At 35.6% G+C, this 22,718-nt stretch overlaps 1 protein-coding gene across 1 annotated transcript; it reads left to right on the top strand.

The window, feature by feature from the left end:
* The first annotated feature begins 1,392 nt into the window (after window positions 1-1,392).
* Window positions 1,393-16,642, top strand: LOC142628315 (photosystem II stability/assembly factor HCF136, chloroplastic). The gene is made up of 8 exons (XM_075802412.1): window positions 1,393-1,922; window positions 2,006-2,241; window positions 3,150-3,280; window positions 4,853-4,985; window positions 11,940-12,062; window positions 13,545-13,619; window positions 14,899-15,014; window positions 16,319-16,642. Exons 1-8 carry the CDS (start codon window positions 1,562-1,564, stop codon window positions 16,383-16,385), a joined length of 1,242 nt encoding a protein of 413 aa, XP_075658527.1. The 5' UTR covers window positions 1,393-1,561; the 3' UTR covers window positions 16,386-16,642.
* The last annotated feature ends 6,076 nt before the right edge of the window (window positions 16,643-22,718 follow it).

Raw genomic sequence — 22,718 nt, 5'->3', positions numbered from 1 at the left:
ACTTTGAGGTCCCTCAATTTTCCTTTTCCTTTAAAAAGCACACATTTTTAACAATTATTGTGATGTTCGATTGTGTTTTCTATTTGACAGAGAATAAGAAAGGTAATATTGAGATTGAAGAATCGAAATGCTTGAGTTAGCATGTGATTATGAAATTTGTTTGGTTCAATTACAAAAATGTGTTGCCTCAAAACTTCATAGGATTGCATTCACCATCGAATTTTGTGTTTTAGTGGGAATTTTTGTTTTTCTTTAATATTAAATCTAGATTTAAATAGACTTAGTGTGTGTTTGGAAAAAATTATTTTTCCCAACTTATTTTACTATTCAGCTTATTTTTGCTATTATTTATGAGCATCACTGCACTTTTTGGTACTATTCATGAGTCCCACTGTACTAGTTCAGCTAGTTTTTACCTTTATCTACAATATTTTCAGCAAAAAAATTTCAATTTCAACAAAATAAACGGATCCTAAACAGACCCTTACGTTGGCTTCTTCTTCTTCTGCCTCTCTCTCTCTCTCTCTCTCTCTCTCTCTCTCTCTCTCTCTCTCTCTCTCTCTCTCTCTCTCTCTCTCTCTCTCTCTCTCTCTCTCTCTCTCTCTCTCTCTCTCTCTCTCTCTCTCTCTCTCGTAAAGTCATAAAAAGCGGACTTATCACATGAATTATATAAGTGTTCAACTTAGCCAAAGACATGAACCTACTTGATTGGTTATTGCATGATAAAAGGCTTAGATTCAAACCTCTTTTTGGGTTAGTTTTTATATTAACAATTAATTAATTAATTTATTAGTGTATTTTGTTTTTGAGGTTTGTTGGTCATGCATGCAGTGAAGTCATTGCTTCATAGCTTAGGCTCATCATGTACTCAAGGAGGGGAAAATTGTCGGCACTTATAATTTTTTTTTAATAAAAATTGTGTAGGAGGCCACATATATTGTGAGAGAGAAACTTCTTAAGGACATCTCATAAGATAATTTTTTTTCTTGCACATCTACCATAACATACTACTCTCATAGGCTTTTATATTATTTTTAAATATTACTTTCCATTCATATCAATTCAGAGTTTATGCATTTGTCAATGAGATTTATGCATTTTTTTCAACCATTGAAAAACCTAGAAATGTAATGAGATTTATGCGTGTCTATAGGTATATTAAAAAAATTTTTTGGTATAGTTTATCTCATCACACTTTTAGGTTTTTCAATGATTGTAAAATGCATAAATCTTATTGACAAATGCATAAACCTAGAATTGAGATGAATAGAAAGTAATATTTGAAAAACAATAGAAAAACCGCTAAGCATGAGTGTGAAATAATTTTTTTTTATTTTTTATTTTTTAGGGGGAGTGATGAGATTTATGCATTTGTTTGTGAAATCTAATACTGGGAAATGAAACGACCACGTATTGGTAATCAACTCACAGACACACAAAAAAGAAGAAGAAGAGCGGAGGTCTATCCTATCGAGTAGAAAGTAGAAAGAAATAGTAGTATTCTATTCTATTGTATGAGCGAGCGAGCGAAGTTGGAGCAGTTAAAACAGAAAAGGAAAGAATGGCAAAGAATCTGTTGCAAGTGAGCGAGCAGCTCCTAATGCTAAAGCTAAAGCCTCCGAGCAGCACTATCACACACCAACAGAAGCAGAAGCAGATGCAGAAGCAAAAGCAAAAGCAAATACAAATACAATCTTGTTTGAATCGTAGACAATTCATATCCCAAACAAATATGGCCGCCTCTTCTGTTTCAATATCTCTACTACTACGTGTACTAGTACCAGAAGCAGCAGCAGCAGCAAAGTCCCAACAACGAGAAGATGAAGAAGACTCTCTTTCCGATTGGGAAAGAGTGTATCTCCCCATCGACCCTGGCGTCGTCCTTCTCGATATCGCTTTCGTCCCTGGCGACTTTAATCACGGTTCCTACTTCTTTTTTTGTTATAATCGCTTTCCAAACCAAATTCCCATTAGTTGTTGACATGTTGTTGTGTACTTACTTAAGGTTTTGTACTGGGGACTCGCCAAACCATTTTGGAGACCAAAGATGGTGGAAACACTTGGCTTCCGCGTTCCATTCCCTCAGCCGAAGATGAAGATTTCAACTACAGATTCAATTCCATCAGCTTCAAAGGAAAGGAGGGATGGATTGTTGGCAAACCTGCTATTCTTTTGTACACTTCCGATGCCGGGGACACCTGGGAAAGGATACCTCTAAGCTCTCAACTTCCTGGTGATATGGTAATCCTCTTCCTTCTATTTCATTTTCATTTTCATTTTCATTTTCATGATAGGACGGACAATCAAAATCAATACTAGAAATATAGATGCCACTTTTAACCTCACATCCAATCGATACTGCATTTTTTACAAATCACAAGAATCTGTAATTTATACATTCATTTATTGTAGTTTATTTTTAAGTGGCACCAATCATATATTCTTGTAACGTCAGTTTTTTTTTTTGCAGTAAAATTTGTATTAGCTTTAACTTTTTCATTTTCTCAAGTGTCATTCTGTTTTCAATCGCCATAAAATATTTCTATTGCATCAATCAAACATAGCTGATTTTCTTTTAATCCCTTTGTTTTCCTTTTCAAATAAAAGGTTGAGGGAGGAAGTGGGGCAGAGAGTTTGTGCATGGCTGTAAAATAAAATAAAATAAAATAAAATAAAAATGAGAGAGTATTAGGAATTTCTACCCCGTGCTTTATACTTTATATTACTGCTATTATGATTGGAATTAGATAATCCTAACAATTAACACTCTCCTTTGTGCTGGAGCATAATAAATATCACTCACATGCCAAGAATGCCTATAATGCTTTTCGAAAAATAGTGATCGACACTCTCTTTGTCAATATGTCTGCTAGCTGGTCTCCAGTTTTCACATAAGGGGTGCAGATTGATCTCCATTCATTTTCTCCTTTATAAAGTGATTGTCAATCTTGTAATTTGCAGTCCTATCAGTATGTGCAATGTTTGTTTCCGGCTTATAATCTCACAGGCTCCCTAGAAGTGAAATTAAGCTCTTGCAATAAGCCATTCAGCTGGAGGAGCTATTTATCATTTCTTTTTCTAGGGGAAACCAAAGTTTGTGTTTAAAGATTGCAACCATATAGTAGGTGACTTCGATATAACATATGCAGGTATACATAAAAGCAACTGGAGAGAAGAGTGCAGAAATGGTGACTGACCAAGGTGCAATATATGTTACGTCAAATAGAGGCTACAACTGGAGGGCTGCAGTTCAGGAAACAGTGTCAGCTACTCTTAATAGGTGTGTTTCTGCTATAATATAAGATAGTCTAACTGTGTAAACTGTTTTCATTTGGAGGGTTTAAATTAAAGGTTAAATCCTGTAATAAACTGTATACTCTTAATAGGTATGTCATGTAGAAAGAATTTTAACAGACAAATGTCAAAATCTGGTTCTGATACAATAATTGATGCAACAATAGTAAGGATGTTGATTATAGTGGTGATGTTCTTTTGGTCAACAAACTGATGCTTTTAATTAAAAAAATTTGTGCTTTTTTTTTTTGTGTTGAAATTATGCCTTTCCTTTTATATGTATTGGAATAGAGATTGGTTTAATATATACAAGACTTGTGATGACTGATGGAGGTCATGTTATCAGGCTTATAATGTAGAATGTAAAACTGTAGGGATAACTATCATGAATATTGAGATGTTTGATAGGATTGTAAGACTTTTGGTAAATTGTGACATGTACTAGAACTTTGAAGGAATTTTATTTCTTTATATTGATTGGATTCTCTGATTATAAAAGTTAGTAAAGGTTCTTTGGTTGTAATGAAATAAGAGAAGGCTTCCAAGAATTTGCACAAGTTAACTGGTGATGCTGTTAGAGGTGGAGTGCATGGTGGAGCAAAAGATAGAAAGGAGAATTTGGTTAAATCACCCATAAAAGAAAAATAGTGATGGATGAAAGCAAGTGAGATTTGTGAAGAATGTAATTGATATGATATATGAGCTAAGTTCGAAGAAATTCAAGCATTGTTGGAGTGATTCTAGCTTATGTATTAACTCCTCCTGTTGTAAGAGCAAGCTAAAGGGTGAAATTCTGGGTTCAAGACCCATAAAGTGAGCGTGTAACTTACCGGTAAAAGATTTCAAGCATTGCTTGAATTGAAAGAGTTCAAGTCACGTCTCACATTGAGAACAAAATGAGGCACTGCCACCATAAATGGGTGCAAATGGGTATTCAAAGGGATACTTGTAAAGACACCTCTTCATGGTTGGATGAAGAGATTTGTTGAGTCATGAGTTCATAGACATAGACATTTCCTGTTGGATTTAGAATCCCGTGTTGATAGAATGAATGTTAAAGAGGTATGGTAGTTCCTATGTAAGAGCAGTAATTCCATCTTAGTAAGAGTCATGAGTTCATAGACATGGACATTTCCTGTTGGATTTAGAATCTCATGTTGATAGAATGAATGTTAAAGAGGTATGGTAGTTTCTATGTAAGAGCAGTAATTCCATATTAGTAAGAAGTGAAATAAAGAGCTGTGATGATCCTATAAATACGGTTGGTAGCATAAGTATTTGTGTAGTCTACAAGAGGTGGAAGAACAATTTTTGTTTAGTGTGTTTGTGTAAGAGCATCATTAGGTATACTGGGTTTTTGGGTTTGAGAGTATTAAGTTTCTGTGCTTGAAAATTGATAACTTTTAATCCACATCGTTAATAGTAGATTTGATTTTGGACATGAGCAACTGGCCAAATCAAATTAATTTTTGTGTCTTGTTATACTGGTAGAAATGTTAATAGAATGGTGTTAGTTTGGACAGGTAAGATGTTCACATTGTCTTCCTTTCCTTTTCAGAACCGTTTCTAGTGGTATTAGTGGTGCAAGCTATTACACAGGAACTTTTAATACTGTGAATCGCTCTCCAGATGGAAGGTATGTTGCTGTCTCAAGCCGCGGTAACTTCTATCTTACATGGGAGCCTGGGCAGGTGAGGTCCTTCTCTGTTCTGATGCCATTGGGCTTTCCTTCACTTTACATAATGCTGTTACATGAGGCTTGCCTGCTTCTAAGGAGGTTTTATTTTATTTTATTTTTTTTCTATTCAGTGTTAGAAACGTGAAGATCTCGATAAATATTCCTAGTCTCGAGTGTAATATGTGATGAAACTCCAATGAGTTGTTTAATTCAGTGCAGTACTTGTCCAAGTGAGCAGCAATGTTTTTGCCCATTTGTATTTAGCATTATTATCTGAGGATGTATGAATGTTTTAATGCAAGAAAAGCATAACTTTAGAGGGGATTTGTTACAAACTGGAATATAACGATAAAAATTCAATTGGCTGAGTCATTTACATAGGGACACATACTCCTCTTACTTTGTGAAAATGCAATTGAGTTATTTTTGACTAATCACATTAAAAATTCAATTCGTTGAGTTGAAATTTTAGTTTCAGTTGAGTCAAATTGTACTTAAAAATTCTATTTAGATCCTCACCTCAAATTTTGATATATTAAATTATCTTGGCAACTGTATACCATATAATAACTACAGTAACTTATCACTTTAACTGGTGCATGTCTCTCAGCCTTTTTCATAGCTGAAAACATTTGTATGGCAGGAAACCATTGACTTCAGAAAAAGGATTTGACTAAACAAAATAATTAATGGAGAGAAAAAAAGGGGGGGGGGGGTGTGGGGTTTGGAGTTGGCATTGATCATTGTATACATACATATTACACATATTTCATGAGGTGTACAGTACATATATTTGTGTATATACACAAATCCAAATTGCACTAAGGTGAGCCAAATAGGTTTTTGATGAAAAATAACCCCATATAACAAACCAACCAATCCTAGTCCCAATGTAAGATCTGCAAGATATGGGATTGTACCACAAGCATAAAATAAGATATTTAGATGCACCAAATTATTATCAATAAAGCTCATTGCAACTTTTCACTAGGATTACGTTACTATTTTGTTCTATTAAAAAATCAGTATTGCATATGCAAATTTGGTCTCACATTTTTAGGTGACTGTATTTTAATTATGTTAAAATAACAAAGATTATGACTTTGGATAGAATAGAATGGAGGAAAAGGATGCATGTGGCTAACCTTGACTAATCGGTTGGCAATCCATAGCCGATTCCAACAAATTTAGGACTAAGACATTGTTGTTGTTGTTGTTGTTGTTGTTGTATATTTTAATTATGTTTTCTATGTGAAATTTCTGCGATTAGTTGTGTTGAGATGCAATGTAAACTGTATTTAATAGCTCATTATAACTTCAGTACGTCTCTATTTTACTTGGTTCTAGAGCTTTATTGGTTCTAGGATGTTGTTCTTATGAGTACCTCTTTAGGACCTTCAACATAATTGTTTCTATTTGTTAAATTATCGATTGTCCCAAAAGTTTAAGCTATTATGAAATAGTGAATTTAGTCATTTAACCATAATTCTAACACTCCCTCCCTTATGATAGGTGAGAGCCAACACGTGAGATTTTTAATATTTTAAATGGGAGGTAGAGTGAAGACAGAGATCGAACTCAGGATCTCGTGCTCTTTCATGTTAAATTACCGATTGTTCTAAAAGTTGAAGCTATTAGGAAATAGTGAATTTAGTCACTTAACCATATTTCAAACACTATTCTCTCTTGCTCTTTCATGTTAAATTACCGATTGTCCTAAAAGTTTAAGCTATTATGAAGTAGTGAATTTAGTCGCTTAACCATAATTCAAACTCTATTCTCTAAATACTTTATGTTCATCATAATGAAAACAGTACTTTTCCTTTTTTAATAAAACTTCATACTTATTATAACATATTTGGAATATGTGCCATCCATCTAAAAGCAAAGTCTTTTTTTTTTTTTTTGGGTCTTTATTCACCATTTACTACCTAAATGTAAAGTTTCCTCTGAAGTAGGTTTTGATAACACTTCTTTTAGCGTTAACAAACCACAATATGCCAAATTACTTATGCATACAAGTGGAATTCCTTTTGCATGATTGTGGGACATCGGTTTGAGAATTTAATTAAAGCATGATAACTGTATCTTAATACCATATATTAGGATTAGCTTACCCAATATATTATTACTTGCAAGGTGAAGATAAGTGAACCATGTGTAGGAATTGCTTTGTTGTAGATTTGTAAGTAGAAGTTTTGAATCTTATGAAAAGATCATCAAGGAATGGTGGGTATCTTCGTTGTTGTACATATAAATATGTATATCCTGCTTGGCATACCTCTTTCTCATGGCGGGAAGATAACAACAAATGAATGCCTACTCTGGTTTTTAGAACCAGAAAGGCACTTTGCTAGGTCGAAGTGTGTGTGTGTATATATATATATACACACATATTGTAGGAGGGCAAAGATTTGGCCTATACTGGGCCCAAGCCGGGCACCAATAAGTATAGGTTAGGCCCAAACTTAATGTTCACCAAGCTGAAGCGCAGACCTACATGTCCCCGGCAAGCATATCCGAACAAATCCCGCTATCCCCGAGGAGGAAAAGTAGTGTATGGGTGGGGTTAGCAAGCTAAAAGGCAAACATAAAGATGAAACAAAGCAAAAACTTAAGAAAAAGACTAAGACGAAGAGGCAGAGTGTCTAAGATGAAGCAAAGAGGAAGAAGTAGAAGAAGAAGGGTTGACCTTTGAGTTGTTTGCGATGGTTGGGTTTGTTCTTCAGCCGATCGATGCTCGGTGGCGACATACTGGAATGACCTGAAACACTCTGGAATTGGACCCAAGGTGGAACGTGTGGTATTACTGTTCTGGATTGCGTACTGGTACGAGATATTCCAGCCGTTCTTTCTAGAATAGAATGGATTTAATAACAATGGGCATAACTACGACTGGAGGGACCTGCGCTGAACCCCTTTGTGGGGTAGCCAAGAAGTCATCTACCACCAAGGTCCTTTGGACCACCATTTCCTCAGTCTAGAGCTCTTCGGTGGCCTCGGGTTCCTCGGCGGAAAAGTATTGATGAGCTGAAGTGTTCGATAAGGGTGGAGGTGAGTCCCTTCTTCATTGATGACGACCTGCTTGCCGAGCCTTGTATGTTTGTAAGTTTGGCAAAAATCCTTTAAGCTGAACGTTGACAGAGGAGAAGAGTGGATGATCTGCCCTCAACGCGTTCCCGTGATCCTGGAAACCCCCGTACAAAGGTTTATATCCGAGGATCAAGTATGTCGTGAAAAGCTGACCGTGACTGTTTGAATGAACATAGATCTCGGATTGACTAATCCGATTGAGATCATGTACTTCCACAAACCTTAGATTTGGCTAAATGAAGTTAGGGTTTGAAGAAAACAAAGAAAATCAGCGAAGGTAAGACACAAATATGATGAATGGATGATAGAACACTTCATAGGTGTAAAATGACTCTCATGCTCCACGGACCTAGTTTGTTTGAGGAGGTTAGACATGGGATTTCCCTGGTGTGCTAGTTCCCAGTGATCTTCAAGAATTCCCTGTGATAATTCTCATGGTTTTAAAAACCGGACTGGAGGCAAAACCATTTTTGCCTCCGGTTTTCGGTTTAACCCGGTTTTTGACCGGTTTTGGGCATTTTTACCAAACCGGCGGTTCCCAATTGAACTGATTGCACCGGCTGGTCCAGTTTTTAAAACCATGATAATTCTTGCTGGAATTAGGTAGGCATGATGTAAGCCTTACCCGTCCTTTGCGGGTCTTAAAATAGTAGTTTGTGGACAGACTACCACAACAATTGTACACAGTTTATGTTGTGGTGGGTGAGTCCTAGGTCGAATTTTCTATTGAGCTCATCAACACACCCCACTACTCGGAATAAGTTTGGCGAGCACTTATTGGGACAGAGCCTATAAAGCCTTAAGAGGTTAATTAGAAGAGGGTTTAAAGGAAACCTAACCCCACCCTTTATAACGGCTATTAAAGGGACAAAGATGGTCCTTTGTACCCTCTGGTCGGCTATGAAATCCTGATGACAATACTCAATGCTACATCATCAGGGATATGGTATTTGGCCTTAAAGACCGTCAAAGCCTCAGGAGTGTTTACTAGCCTAGCAAATTTACTCATGGCTACGCTAAATTGAAAGAAGAGAAGGGGAAAAGTGTACTTACAAGGAAGAAAGACGAGCAGGCTCGGGAAGATCTCTCTATAAGCGGGGTGAAAGAGAAAGTTGGCAAAAGAGTGAGGAGCTTAGAGGAGAAGAAATATGGCCAGGGCCTCAAAGAGGGTATTTATAAAGGAGAAATTAGGGAAGTGGGCAGTAAAATTACCGCCCACTCTGCCCCTCGAGTTCTGTGTACCTCGGGAGCCAAACATGCAGTTGATCTTGGCTGTTGATCCATTGACATCTATTAAGACATGTGCTAGGAGACTATGTGGTTGGATATGGAATCCTGATGACAGTACTCAATGCCTACATCTTCAGGAATATGGTATTTGGCCGAAAAGGTTGTCAAAACCTTAGGAGTGTTTACTAGCCTAGCAAATTTACTCATGGCTATGCTAAGTTGAAAGAACAGAAGAGACGAAGTGTACTACAAGGAAGAAAGGTGAGTAGGCTTAGGAAGATCTCTCTATAAGCCAGGGCCTCAAAAAGGGTATTTATAAGGGAGAAATTAGGGAAGTGGCTGGGAAAATTACAGCCCATTCCGCCCCTCGAGTTCCACGTATCTTGGGAGCCCAATAGGTAGTTGATTTGGCCGTTGATCCATTGACAACTATTAAGACATGTGCGAGGAGACTAGCTATCAAATCCGGTGCATTAATTACTTGATGGTTGATGTCAATGAGACATGACGATTATAGTGGCACACGTCCCAAGATGCTGGGAACAGAATCACAATCCCCTCACCACATATGGGAGATGGGATTATGGGGGGCTATTGTATTAGGGAAAAAATTTCCGCCCATATTAGGCCCAAGCCAAGCACCATTAAGTTTAGGTTCGGCCCAAATTTAATGGTCACCAAGCTATAGCATAGACCTACATGTCCCCGGCAAGCATATTCAAACAAATCCCAATATCCCTAAGGAGGGAAAGTAGTGTGTTGGGGTAATTTGCCTGTCGAGCATAGGATTCGGCATCGGGCACAAGTTACTAGAAAATCAATATATATATATATATATATATATAAAAGCAGGGACTTCATGTGGGAGAGTATGAGGTTTTGCCAAGTGGCACATTGTATGACATCCTTCTCATTTAGGCTTCCACCTCGTCCAAATTTAGCATTTATGTCAAACTATATTAAGTAATGGAAAATTCATTTATTTCAATGTATTAATAAAATTCAAAGAATTTATATACATTTATAACTTTACATGCTTTGAATTGATATGGATGGATTTAAAAAGTCATGGAAAATGTAGGAAAAAAATTCAAAGAATTTGTATACATTTATAACTTTACGTGCTTTGAATTGATACGGATGGATCTAAAAAGTTATGAGAAATGTAGGAATCAAAAAAACTTTTCAATTTTTTGCATAAGACTAACTTCAATGCAGAATTGCAAGAGTCAAATTCAATGAATTGGGCAAATATTATTTTCCACATTTGTCCAATATAAATCTCCATTTCCATTGGATTTAAAAATTAAACTTCCATAATTTTCTCACAATATCTTTGTTTTTCTTTCCGAGAGATATGTTAATTTTCAAAATATTACGTTCGGCTTAGATATTTTGTTTAGATTTTTTATGTATATAGTTTTACTTAAGTACATTGTAATTTATTTAGGCTTATTTTTTCATATTATGTGCCAATTTATATTTTTGGTTTTCAATATGATGTGTATTCTTGGTAAGGATCTATTTTTGTCTACTTTTAGTTCAATTAAAATTTGGAGGTTAAATTGTGATATTATTGCATCACTATGACGTTATTTTTTCTATTTTTGTATCATGAAATTTTAGAAGTTTTTATAGTTAATTGATATATAAAACATAAATAATACAAGAAAGACACTTAGGAACCAACAGGTTTGTAGGTGACAATTTCACTATGATTTGGTGACATTTTTTGGATGCATAAATTAGAGGAATTTTCCCCTCAATGTATTTAGTTTGAATTTAGTTTTAGTAGAAAACCTCATAGACTAAGTGTGATTAACAATAATAGTATTCATGAAATCAATGGGTCATAAATAATTTCTTACAAAATTTATCAAATTGCATTGCGCATTGCGCGGGATATCGGCTAGTTCTTTCAATGGCAGGTTTGTGGGTCCCATCCCTGATGCATGATTAGACATGCTAAAACAGTAACTCAGACTCAAGAAGCCACCCAAACCCTATAAGTGGAGGGATCCACGTAGGTGCGGAATATTCTCTCATCATGACAGACCCACTAAAGCAAGCCTATAAAAATAAACCTAGGGGAAAAAAAACGAGGATGGAACTTAGTTCAGGGGAGAGAAACACGAGGGAAAAGTGAGAGCTTAGAACACCATCTTGGGATAAGGTGATCCAGCTCGGACACCCAAAGGGGGGACCTCAGTTGTCTGATATCCACCTCGGACAGCCATATTTCAAGCAAACAAACTCCGTATCTTTGTCTTAAACCATCAACTGTTAGACAAACCTCTTCTGGGACCTCCCATTGTGGGCTAAGCCCAAGAAAGAATACAAATTAATTTGGGGTTTAGAAAAGTCGTTGCGAAGCGCGTGCGCACACACACACACGCACACACACGCACACACACACACATGAGAGTAGGTGAGTAGTTATGATATTGTATATGTATCCTTTCATCCCATTTTATTTTTACCTAAAATAAAAAAGTTGTCATCGATTTCCTTTCTTTAGTTGCCTGTGTAAGTCATAGTTAATTTATTGTGTTCTGAGGCTATATATGTAAATGAGTTCTGAGCTTCAAGTTTCATTTAAGGACGTGCACTCAGATAGATAATCATTGCTTTTTGAAATTTTCAGCCGTTCTGGCAGCCACATAACAGAGCAGTTGCAAGGAGAATTCAGAACATGGGATGGAGAGCTGATGGTGGTCTTTGGCTTCTAGTTCGTGGAGGGGGACTTTATCTTAGCAAAGGCACAGGGGTAAGTAATGTGGGGATATCTCTTTCGTTAAGTTGTCTAATATATTTTAGATAAGAAATTTTATTTGAGTGCATGTGGTGATTTTCTATTGCTTTCATATTTGATTTGATGTAGCCTTATTCAGCTGCATTGCTCTGGTTATGTTGTATGGACATCAGTGGGGATGTATTTTTATTAGAAATTTCTAGTTTATAGGAGGGAAATGGAATTTTGAGTTGAAAAAAGATGATTACTTTCTGGAGGCAAAAAGGTTCAGTTGACTAACAACATGGGAAAGTGAAGATTTAATTTCCATGAACAAGCAAGTTGCCACTAGGAAAAAGCAAAGGAACTAATCTTTATCCATTTAGTGATTGTCTCTGAAGGCATAAAGGTGAAAATACAAAAGCAGAGGTAATTCTGATAACTATTCTGTTTGATTTTGGTTACAAATGTCTTTGTCACTTTGTCGACTTTAAAAATAAGAGAGAGAGTGTGTATGTGTCTTGTTCTGCGAAGTACCAAAAAAATAACTCCAAGTACAACCGGTGAGATTTTTCAGGCTGCACGGCTGTCTGATTATAGGATTACTGGAGATATCTACTCTAAATGCTATGGACATAGGGGGATGGAGCCATATCACTGAATGCGCGTTTTGGACACAGACCCTATTTATATTGGCACAGGACCAGGACTTGGAGTTAGCATGAATTCCTTAATAGTTAAAATATCATACTTGGACACTTCTATCACAAGGAGAGTGATGGCAGTTTAATAGGGGGTTTGATTTATTGCTTAGACATTTAGAGAGTTCTATGAGATTATCATCGATATACACTGTTGTTCATCATTCTAGAACGATATAATTCATGGACATGGCATATACTATGGTGTGCTTTAATGATGCACTGAGATAGTCACAAGAATTAGAACATGTCTACTACTATGGTGTGCTAGGCATGGAATTAAGCTGAAATAAAAGGAAATTTCTCAAAAACTGAAAATTGAGAAAATTACCAGAAGTAATACTACAAACACTAGGAAACATCTTAGAACTGACAGAAACTTATTCTTAACTTTTAAAACCAAAATCATAAGGGGGAAACGTTACCATAAAAAATGGAGGCCTAAACATAGGAATTTGGCCAAAAAGCGGCATAGGGCACAACCGTAAGACGATGAATTATTCCCCACACATCATTTCCCTTAAGGTTACCAAATTTCATGCAATTCTGCTACTGGAGGATTTCTATTGGTGCCTTTTCACTTCCCAAATTTCTTCCATTGCAAATTATCAGCTCTGGCTTGTCTGTTCTACATCATTTATGTACATTTACTATTTTTTTCCAGTTGTCAAGTTTGTGTCATTGAATGTTATATTCTTTATATGGGTCTCTGGTGCATTGATTTTGATGCAATTCTTTGCTTGTCGTTCTACTTCACCTGTCCACTTTCTCCTTTAATTGCTTATTGATGGACGTAGCAATTTTTAATTTTTTTTAGGTAACAGAAGAGTTTGAAGAAGTTTCAGTTCAAAGCCGGGGTTTTGGCATTCTTGATATTGGGTACCGATCAGAGGTAACAATTTTCTCATTAGGTGGTGGTGTTATGATTATGTGCAGATCTTCAATGTCTTGAAATAGAATTAGAGTATGATCCGTATTTTCTACCTTGCAATCAATATTTTTCAAATGAAGAGTATGTACCTTCTTTCATTTGAAAGCTGTATATAGCATTACTTCATGTACAAACGATTTATGAGAGATTCTATGTACAAATGGGTGGTTATGTATCAACTTTCTAAACTAAAACCACAATCCAGCAACTGTCCTCTCCTCTCTACAACCTCTTATAGAACTCATCTGCTAGAGACAACTGAATTGTACTGGGTGTTTGTTCCAAGAGAACTTTTTCCTCATCTTGTAACTGTACTGGTAAAGCATCCTTGCCCTTTAGTACTCTCAGTAATCCTTATTGCACTAATAAAGTATGCATCTTTATTTGCCATAAATCAAAAGCATTTTTCCCCTCAAATTTTCCTGTCTTGAATTTTTCTTTCTATGAAATATTTGTAGTCAAGCAAAAACTTAAATAGCCCTATAATATCAGCTTCATCATATGTTGGTGTCAGCAGAAAACAAACTTGTTAGCTGCATAGATCCACCTAGGACCTTCTACATACTGGAAAGCATTGATTTGATGCTGGCTAGCTAAAACAGCATTCTCTCTTACAAGCTCCCATTGCACTCTGTAACTCTCACAAAATTCAGATGGACAACATTTTCTTGAAATATCTAAATAAGTACGGTGGCACATTTAAGCTAGGGTGACATATATCTTTCAACTCTGTGAGGATATTAGAGTCAGTAACCAAAAGTCACACAAATGGCTGATGCCCTGAGGTCATGGCCCAGTGGCAAAGGCTTACTCCTATATGATTTGGTTGGGGTCAACATCTTGAGATTGAAACCTCAAGGGTACAATGTTGGTTTATCAGGAAATCCACCCTGGTGGGCTTGAGTTTAAACTCTAGTTGAACCCACCTGAGGGAACACCTGCTGCCCCACATCCATGTGTAGGCCCTTCAAGCATTGATTCCTCAGCATGTTAGTGTTGTTGTGGTCATGCCTATGCAGGATCTTCCAGGGAATGGTTGTCCCCCCCCCCCCTCTCTCTCTCTCCACGCCCTCTTTTTTTCTTTTAAAAAAATAAATTTAGTTGGGGCCCATTCCAAAGCACTGAGGTTGAGGCCTAGTGACAAAGAACTGGATTTGCATTGAAGTTTGATAATGTTTGCATTATAAGTGAGCTTAGAAATTTAATCCTGGTCCGGACACCTTATGATTTTGCTGTGCAGGAAGAGGCTTGGGCGGCAGGGGGAAGTGGGATCTTACTGAGAACTACTAACGGTGGCAAGACATGGACCCGTGACAAAGCAGCTGATAATATTGCCGCCAATCTATACTCAGTGAAGTGAGTGTAACCTTTTAATAACTTGCCTCTATATATATATATATATGAGTTGAGTTCTAGTTGCACCTTTTTTGGACCATTGATTTGTGTTAGACTTAAGGGTGAAAAAACACTCATGTTCAAATTAGTAATTTAAGTCATTAAAAAAAAACAGCATTAATTCTCCACTTTCCCCGTCATCATCTTTTTCGTCTCTCCCTAGAGTTAAGCTTAATATCCGCCATCATATGGGATCTCTCTCTAGGTAAATCTCCAAAGAGGACATATGGTTCTATATAAGGTCTAAATCTGTTTCATTAAAAGCACTCAAATATTTAAAACTCTTTCCATTGCACTCAAAATCTTCAAGCTGGCCCTAAGTTAGAACACTCCCAGATTCAACTTAAAATTACTCTTGCTGTATATTTTAGAAATCGTGACATATTGGTATTCTGACTTGGGCAAAAAATAAATAAAAAATAAAAACTTATCAATTCGTCTTCTTCTCTGGGTTCAAGTTTAAGAATAGAGAGAGAAGCCAGCAATTAAAATTTTGATTTGGGGTCTAATGGAGAGAGAGAGAGAGAGAGAGAGAGAGAGAGAGAGAGAGAGATTTGGGGTCTATTGAATTCACTTGGAGAATTAATGTTTTTTTTTTTTTTTCCATTTAATAAGAAGAGTTAATGCCTTAAATTACTAGTTTCTTGAGAACATCAATGATATGTTTATGAGTTTTTTTTCACCCTTAGATCTAATACACATCAATGGTCCAAAAAATGTACAACTCTTATACCAGGTGTAACTTGAACCCATGTGTATATATATTAATGCACATGCTTACTCCCTTACCATCTCTACAATGTAATTATAAGGTCTCTTTTCCATTTAATAAGAAGAGTTAATGCCTTAAATTACTAGTTTCTTGAGAACATCAATGATATGTTTATGAGTTTTTTTTCACCCTTAGATCTAATACACATCAATGGTCCAAAAAATGTACAACTCTTATACCAGGTGTAACTTAAACCCATGTGTATATATATTAATGCACATGCTTACTCCCTTACCATCTCTACAATGTAATTATAAGGTCTCCATTCTTTTCAGTCCATATATGTGTGTGTGTGTGTGTGTGTGTGTGTGTTGTGCAGAGAAATGAAGGGGAAAGCAAATAAATCTGGAATAGCACCAAACAGGAAATAAATGCATATGATTTTGTACTCTTTTTGAAGAATTCTAGAAGATATTTTAAAATTTTAGGTTAAGCTCCTTACCCTCATTAGTCATTATAAAATCTTGATGGCTTATTAATTTATTTGTGGCAGGTTTATCAACGACAGGAAAGGATTTGTACTAGGAAATGATGGAGTCTTGCTTCGTTATCTTGGATGAAGCTGTAATCATACAGGGTAATTTATGAAAACTCAAAACCCAAAAAAAAAAAAAAAGATTGATGGTCGAAAATGGCAAACAGAAATTGGAAGTGCGTTTTTGTTGGTTTTTGAGTGGTAAAACTACTTTGTTGACAGTTGAATATGTGCAGGTTTCTTAACCATGCCAACAATTTTGTACTGCTAAATTCCACCTTCATGGTGTGTAGCCTAAGGTTACAACCTTAATAAAATAAATATTATTATATATTTTGAAAATTTAACTGTTGAATTGCATGTTTTTTATACTCTTACTACACATGTCAAATTTTATGTCAATCGGACATTATTTACTATATAATTTACAAGCTTATATTTTATGCATAGTTTTTAACTATAAAAACCTACGATTTAAACAATTTATTGATGGCATAGCTATTGATCTCTATTTTTCTAGAATTTTTACAAGCACGTAGAGTATAAGAAGAAGATGTAATCCAATAATAGATTTGTCAAAATTCACCTTCAATAAAAAGATATTGAGTAAGATTGTAGTCTTAAGTTATAACCAATTTTGTAATTATACTTTATCCATGTTGTAATTATCATGTACTTATAACTTTTCGAAGTAGCAATTCCTTGTCAAATGTGCAGACCTTCAAAGAGGAACTCATAGTAACAATATTTTTCAGACTAATGCAACTTGTCAGATAATTAAGATACGGTATTGGATACAGAGATTATTTATTTATTGTTTAAAAAGTATTTGGCAGTTTTTTTTTATTTTTTTATCATGATTAAAAAAAAAAAAAAAGTGTTATTATACCTATGCTGTACATGTAGCATTCTTTCTTTGTGTTGAATTTTTAAAACATGCTTTTTGTGAAAGAAGCGGAATCATATCCGTCCACATACTACTATACACCTATTGTATTTTATAAAGATGGAATGTTAGGATGATGATGCCATAATAGATGTGTTTTCTCACATTCAAGTTTTGTATAGGTATGTTGAGGGCTATTTAGTTGAATTAACATCTCCTCATGCATAAAGTGTTTGGAAATTTAAGGAAGAAAATGGTTTGAGCGTCAGCAGTATATTGTAACTATCTCTAAAAAAAAAAAAAATTGTATAGGTATTTGTACTCTTATACTAGGTTAGCTAAACTCTTATACTTCTTTAGGTTAAAAAAACAAAAAAAATCAAAAGTGTGAAATGTTAACAGATGCCTTAAAGACATTAATTTAGAAAGTATTTATGGGAAAATAAAAAAGTAATTGATTTTTTAATTGCTAAATATTTCTCATAAAAATAATTTTAAAATTTTTCTAGAATAACTTATTAATAAATGCCTTAAGAGCATTCATTAACCAGACTCATAAAAAATTCAGCAAAAATGGTTTCGAATTCTGATCCTTGTGGTGATAAATGTCCAATGTGGCCTAATTGTCTTAAATAAGTTAACTAAACACAGACACAATTCTAGTAAAAAGTTGGGCAACCATAGAAAGAACGCTATGAAAAGAAAATTCATTCCACCATTTTCAATCTCTATTTTAGTCAAACAATCTCACTTCAGATCTCATCGTTACAAAAGATATAACTAAATCAAAGAAAATGCAGACCAAGTCTTCATTCAAGGAGAGATGTGAACTATCTCCAATTTTATTGGATCTTGCCATGAGCGAATTCTTTGTCTAACTTTGTCCATCTTCTTTCCAAGAACATTCTCAACAATATCAGAATCACCTCAGCTTTGGTGATTCACTTTATAGTCCGCGACTGCAAGGAGGATCGACTTTGGCAACTTCATTGATACAACGTCGGAATTTGCTCACGATGAACGCCAACATATGAACCATGGTGGAAGAGTAAAGGGATCAAATTTGGTCTTTGGCATAGTCTTGATGTGTCATAACTCCACTCAACTCAATATCCTTTTCAGGAACATGCTTTAATCAAGCCAATGCGACGTCACTCGTATTGCTTGCTTCAATGAATAATGACGACAAAGCATCTGAACAGTTGTGGTGACACAATCAGAGTCCACGTACTTCCTCAACATCTGGGCAACAATGCCTCATCAAAATATTAGGGAATTGCATAAACAACCCTTTTTGTTGTTCTCATTTTGCATTTCTCGAATCCCTAATGTGGCATTATTATGCCTTGACAGGATATCTTGGTGGCTGTTATAAAATAAGAGAACGATATTCCTCAAAAACTTCCACCACAAATCAGAGAAACTCTTCATTAACAAGATGTACACCAGACATGGAGTCAAGCATCTAAGGCTTCTCTGTGAGGTGGAGACCTTCATCCCCTAAGTGGATCTTTGTGAAGGCTTTTGGATATTGGGAATGCTATCTGTCAAAGATATTGGAACCCAAGTTTGGCCTTGTCACCTCATCCCAAACACTATCTCAACAAAACCTTTTCTCACCTCGGTTAGCTTAGGTTTGTTGCAATTTTGTTCATCTTTCTCAAAATGATTTTCCAAAAATAAAATCAAAACATAAAGGTTCAATCAAAAAATAAAAATCATGAAAATTTGTGTTTTGAAAAGCATGCATCTTTTAAGAGTGGAAAGTCAATGCCAAAACTCTTTTTGTGGGGAAAGAGTTGTTTGAGTGAAATGACTATCCCTTACCAAGGATAGGTGGCATGTGGCCCCTAAACACTTCCTCATGATATCCCATCTTAAAACTGCATTTGTGAATATTTACCACTCACAAAATTTCATATTCAACTCATGTTGACAATCACCCTTCAGGGAGGTCCTACCCAAAATTGGTGTGGACCTTGAATAAGAGAATGACCAAATGTTCAAGTTTTTTTGACCAACTGATTGGATTTGAAATGATGGGGGCATATGTTTCTGCTATCCAAATAGTTATAACGCATGATAGCCCCTTGAACTGGAAAGAAAATATTTTTCGAAAAATATTCAAATTTGCAATTTCCCACTTAATCTCCTTAGGCTAAGAAGTAAGCACTTAGGATGACGGAGAAAGACATTCATTTCACTACTATCTCACTTGCAGAGAAATATTTCTTGCTAGCCCAGTTAAGCCTATTGAATTATTTTCTTGTTTAACCCAGTCAAGGATTACCCCCCCCCCCCCCACACCAGGACAGGTTAAATGATTACAAGAATCCCATGCTAGGTGATCTCCAAAAATTTGAGTCCATCAAATGAGTCCATAATAGCAAAAAGGGCAAAGTATAAAAAAGAAAAGCCCAAATCAATCAAATGACAAAGTCATGGGCCAATCAAGTCAAATGAAGCCCCAAACAAAAGGAGGGTAAAAAAGAAATCAGCCTGAAAAAGTCAGAAGACATTGGCATCACCCAAATCAAAGATGCCAAAGAAAATCAAAATGAAAGGAAAGCCCAAAAAGGCGAAATGGACAAAATTCAAGAGATGGACTCAATTTGATGATATAGCCAAGCATGAGAGGTAACCAAAATGGTTCTCAAAGAAGTGTAACCCTTGAGTTTAGGAAACCCTTCAAAGAATTTCACAGCCAAAATAGTAAGCCTAGGAAAATCTTATCCTTACATTACGGTCCTAAGAAAGTCCTTAATTGAGAATGACTACTTAGTCTAAGGAGCTTATGCCAAAGAATCACCCACATGTGAAAATTTTGAGCCTGATATCCTTCATTTCAAGCACCCCATTTAACCCCAAGGTCACGTCATAACCTAATGAAAGATCTCACTGATCATTGAGGATCCGTTAGTCATGGGACATTGAACATTTGGTCAATCATTGATGATTGACTCATCCACACATGCTAAAGCATCATACCTAAAAAAGGGTAGGGTCTTCTCCCAATCCTAGCTTTGAACCTGAATAGTACAAAAAGCCAAACACATTCTTCAAGTTATCCCTTCATGAGCTTAAACAAAGGATACCCATGCATTTGATAAGTATAAAGACTTCACTCCAAAAATCCTTGCTTGTGAACATGTTTCCTATTCAAGGTAAGTGGTAGCCATCAAGCACATACACTCATGAATCACATAGGAAAGATGGCCTTATTGAGCCTCTCTTGTGGTACATGCATTCAACCAGATTTTCAAGATCATGAATGAATTTCCAAATTTTTGAACATGGTTTTTAGAACATCCAAAATACCCTTGCACTCATTTTTAGCAAAAATAAATACCAACTTATTGTTTTTCATAACTAAAAATCAGATCTAAAATTTTCATTAAAAACCCATCTTTCTCATACCTAAAACTAGATCTGAGTTTTCTCACCAAAATTTATTAGAATCTACATCTCCACTTTGTCATCAACACTCTTTTTTTGGTATCAGATTTATTTTCTTAATATTGTTTTCCACATTAAATATTAAATCTGATTATTTACATTAGATTTGAGGTTATTAAATAACACTTAGCATAGATTTAAGAAAGTACATGACATTTTACATACCATTGTGTAAGGGTACTTAAATGATCATTTAAAGTCTAGAAGACCAGACTTTATCCAGGTAGAATGAGTGTCAGGACACCTTCCCATTCCGTAAACTAGCCTCGAACATTAGAATCTTAGGTTGGTAGAATAGTGCTTTATTTTGTTTTGGTAGACTCCACAATAATCAAAATCTCAAAAGGGAGGTGCATATACCTTTCTCTTTTGATTGAGAGCACCCCAAAAAAGTTTTGGAATCTCACATTACAAGATTAGTGATGTAATGGGCTACTGCAAAAATCCAACAACAAATAAAAAGGGAACAAAACAAATGAGTTTTTTTTTGATCCTTACCTTCTTCACATACATACATGGATTTACTAAGGTTTATACATATACTAAGGTTTATATATGTATAGACCTATTAATATCACAATCCAGTGGTTAGAATTTAGGATTAATTCATTGATATCCAAATAGAAAATAAAGCAAAACCCAATCATAACTCAAGGAAATTTGTGATTTCAACTTGCTTACATCTAGAAAATAAAAATAAAAAACTAAAGCAACATAATGTTGAAATATTGTGCTTTAGTAATGAAACCCGGAGGATCTAAAATCGATGATATCCAAACACCAAAACCACGTATTGGGGAGTTTAGGACCTATTTTGTAAGAGATTTCTATTAACATTATTATTATTTTGTAGAAATATGTGTAGGTGAAAAAGTGCATAGAAATACGTGTAATATTATTTAAACACTGAAAATTATTGTTTAAATAACAGTAACAAACACCCCCTTAGGGTTCCAAATTCATTCAAATACATGAAACAAAAAACCACAAATGAAAAGAAAGTAGACAACGAAGTTTTAAATTTCAAACAAAAAACAAGTTAGAGTTCACACCTTGCCAATCCTGAACTTCATGGAAGTAGTCTCGAGCATCGTCTTCGTCAACATTGCCTTTGAATTGAAAGAACGAGAGAGAGAACGCAACATCTATTTATTTATTTATTTTATACTTTATAACTTGTTCTATTGGTAATTGGTAAGCTACTAAAACTCACTTAAACGCCCAAAATTAAAACTTTTAGAATTAATGGCTTAGATATGGGTGGGTATTGTACCTGCACAAAAAACAAGTGAGTACCGTGGAATAACCTTTAAATTATAAATCAAATAAATTTAAGTTTTAATATGTATATTTATATACTACACATCACACATCATGTATGCACATAGTGACTCAATACATGTATGTATTACATGTTTTAATTAATTTGTTTTTACGTTGTTTTGTTTTATTTTGTTATGAGATACAATTAGCAGTTATTTCTTTAATGGATATAGATGGAAGGTCTTTGTTTTAAAAGGATATGTAATTTGATCAAAAATTTAAAATTGCAAGAGATAAGATCAAAATTACTCTAAATTTTTGAAGTGTAATTTACAATTTGGTAACAGCATTCTCTTTCTCAACCAAGTGCCGTTGGCCACCATATCCACCCACCCATATCACAACCACCACATCCATTCACCATCGCCGCCACTAGCCACCAGCCAAATCCACCACAACCACAAACAACAGCAGAGAAAAAAAAAACATCCACATCCAATCCACCCATAGCACAACCACCACATCCACCCACCATCGCCACCACCAACCACTAGCCACGTCCGCCGCAACCACAAACAACAGCAGGAAAAAAAAAAAAAAAAACCAAAACCATCGAATCAACCCAGACCCATAAATCAGACCCAGAGCCACTACCTCCACAACCTAGGCCCAGACCCACTACCTCTCCCTCACGCACCTCACTGACGAGATCAATGGCCGCACCACCATCCACCCACCACATCTTCTCCCTTAACTACAGTTGTTTACCTTGAGCAAAGCCAGAATCTGTCCAACGTCTTCACCCATCAACCT

The sequence above is a fragment of the Castanea sativa genome, chromosome 3 (genome assembly GCF_040712315.1).
Source record: "Castanea sativa cultivar Marrone di Chiusa Pesio chromosome 3, ASM4071231v1".
In the NCBI taxonomy this organism is placed as follows: Eukaryota; Viridiplantae; Streptophyta; class Magnoliopsida; order Fagales; family Fagaceae; genus Castanea; species Castanea sativa.
The sequence above is the reverse complement of the archived record's forward strand: the minus strand, read 5'-3'. Positions and strand labels throughout refer to the sequence as shown.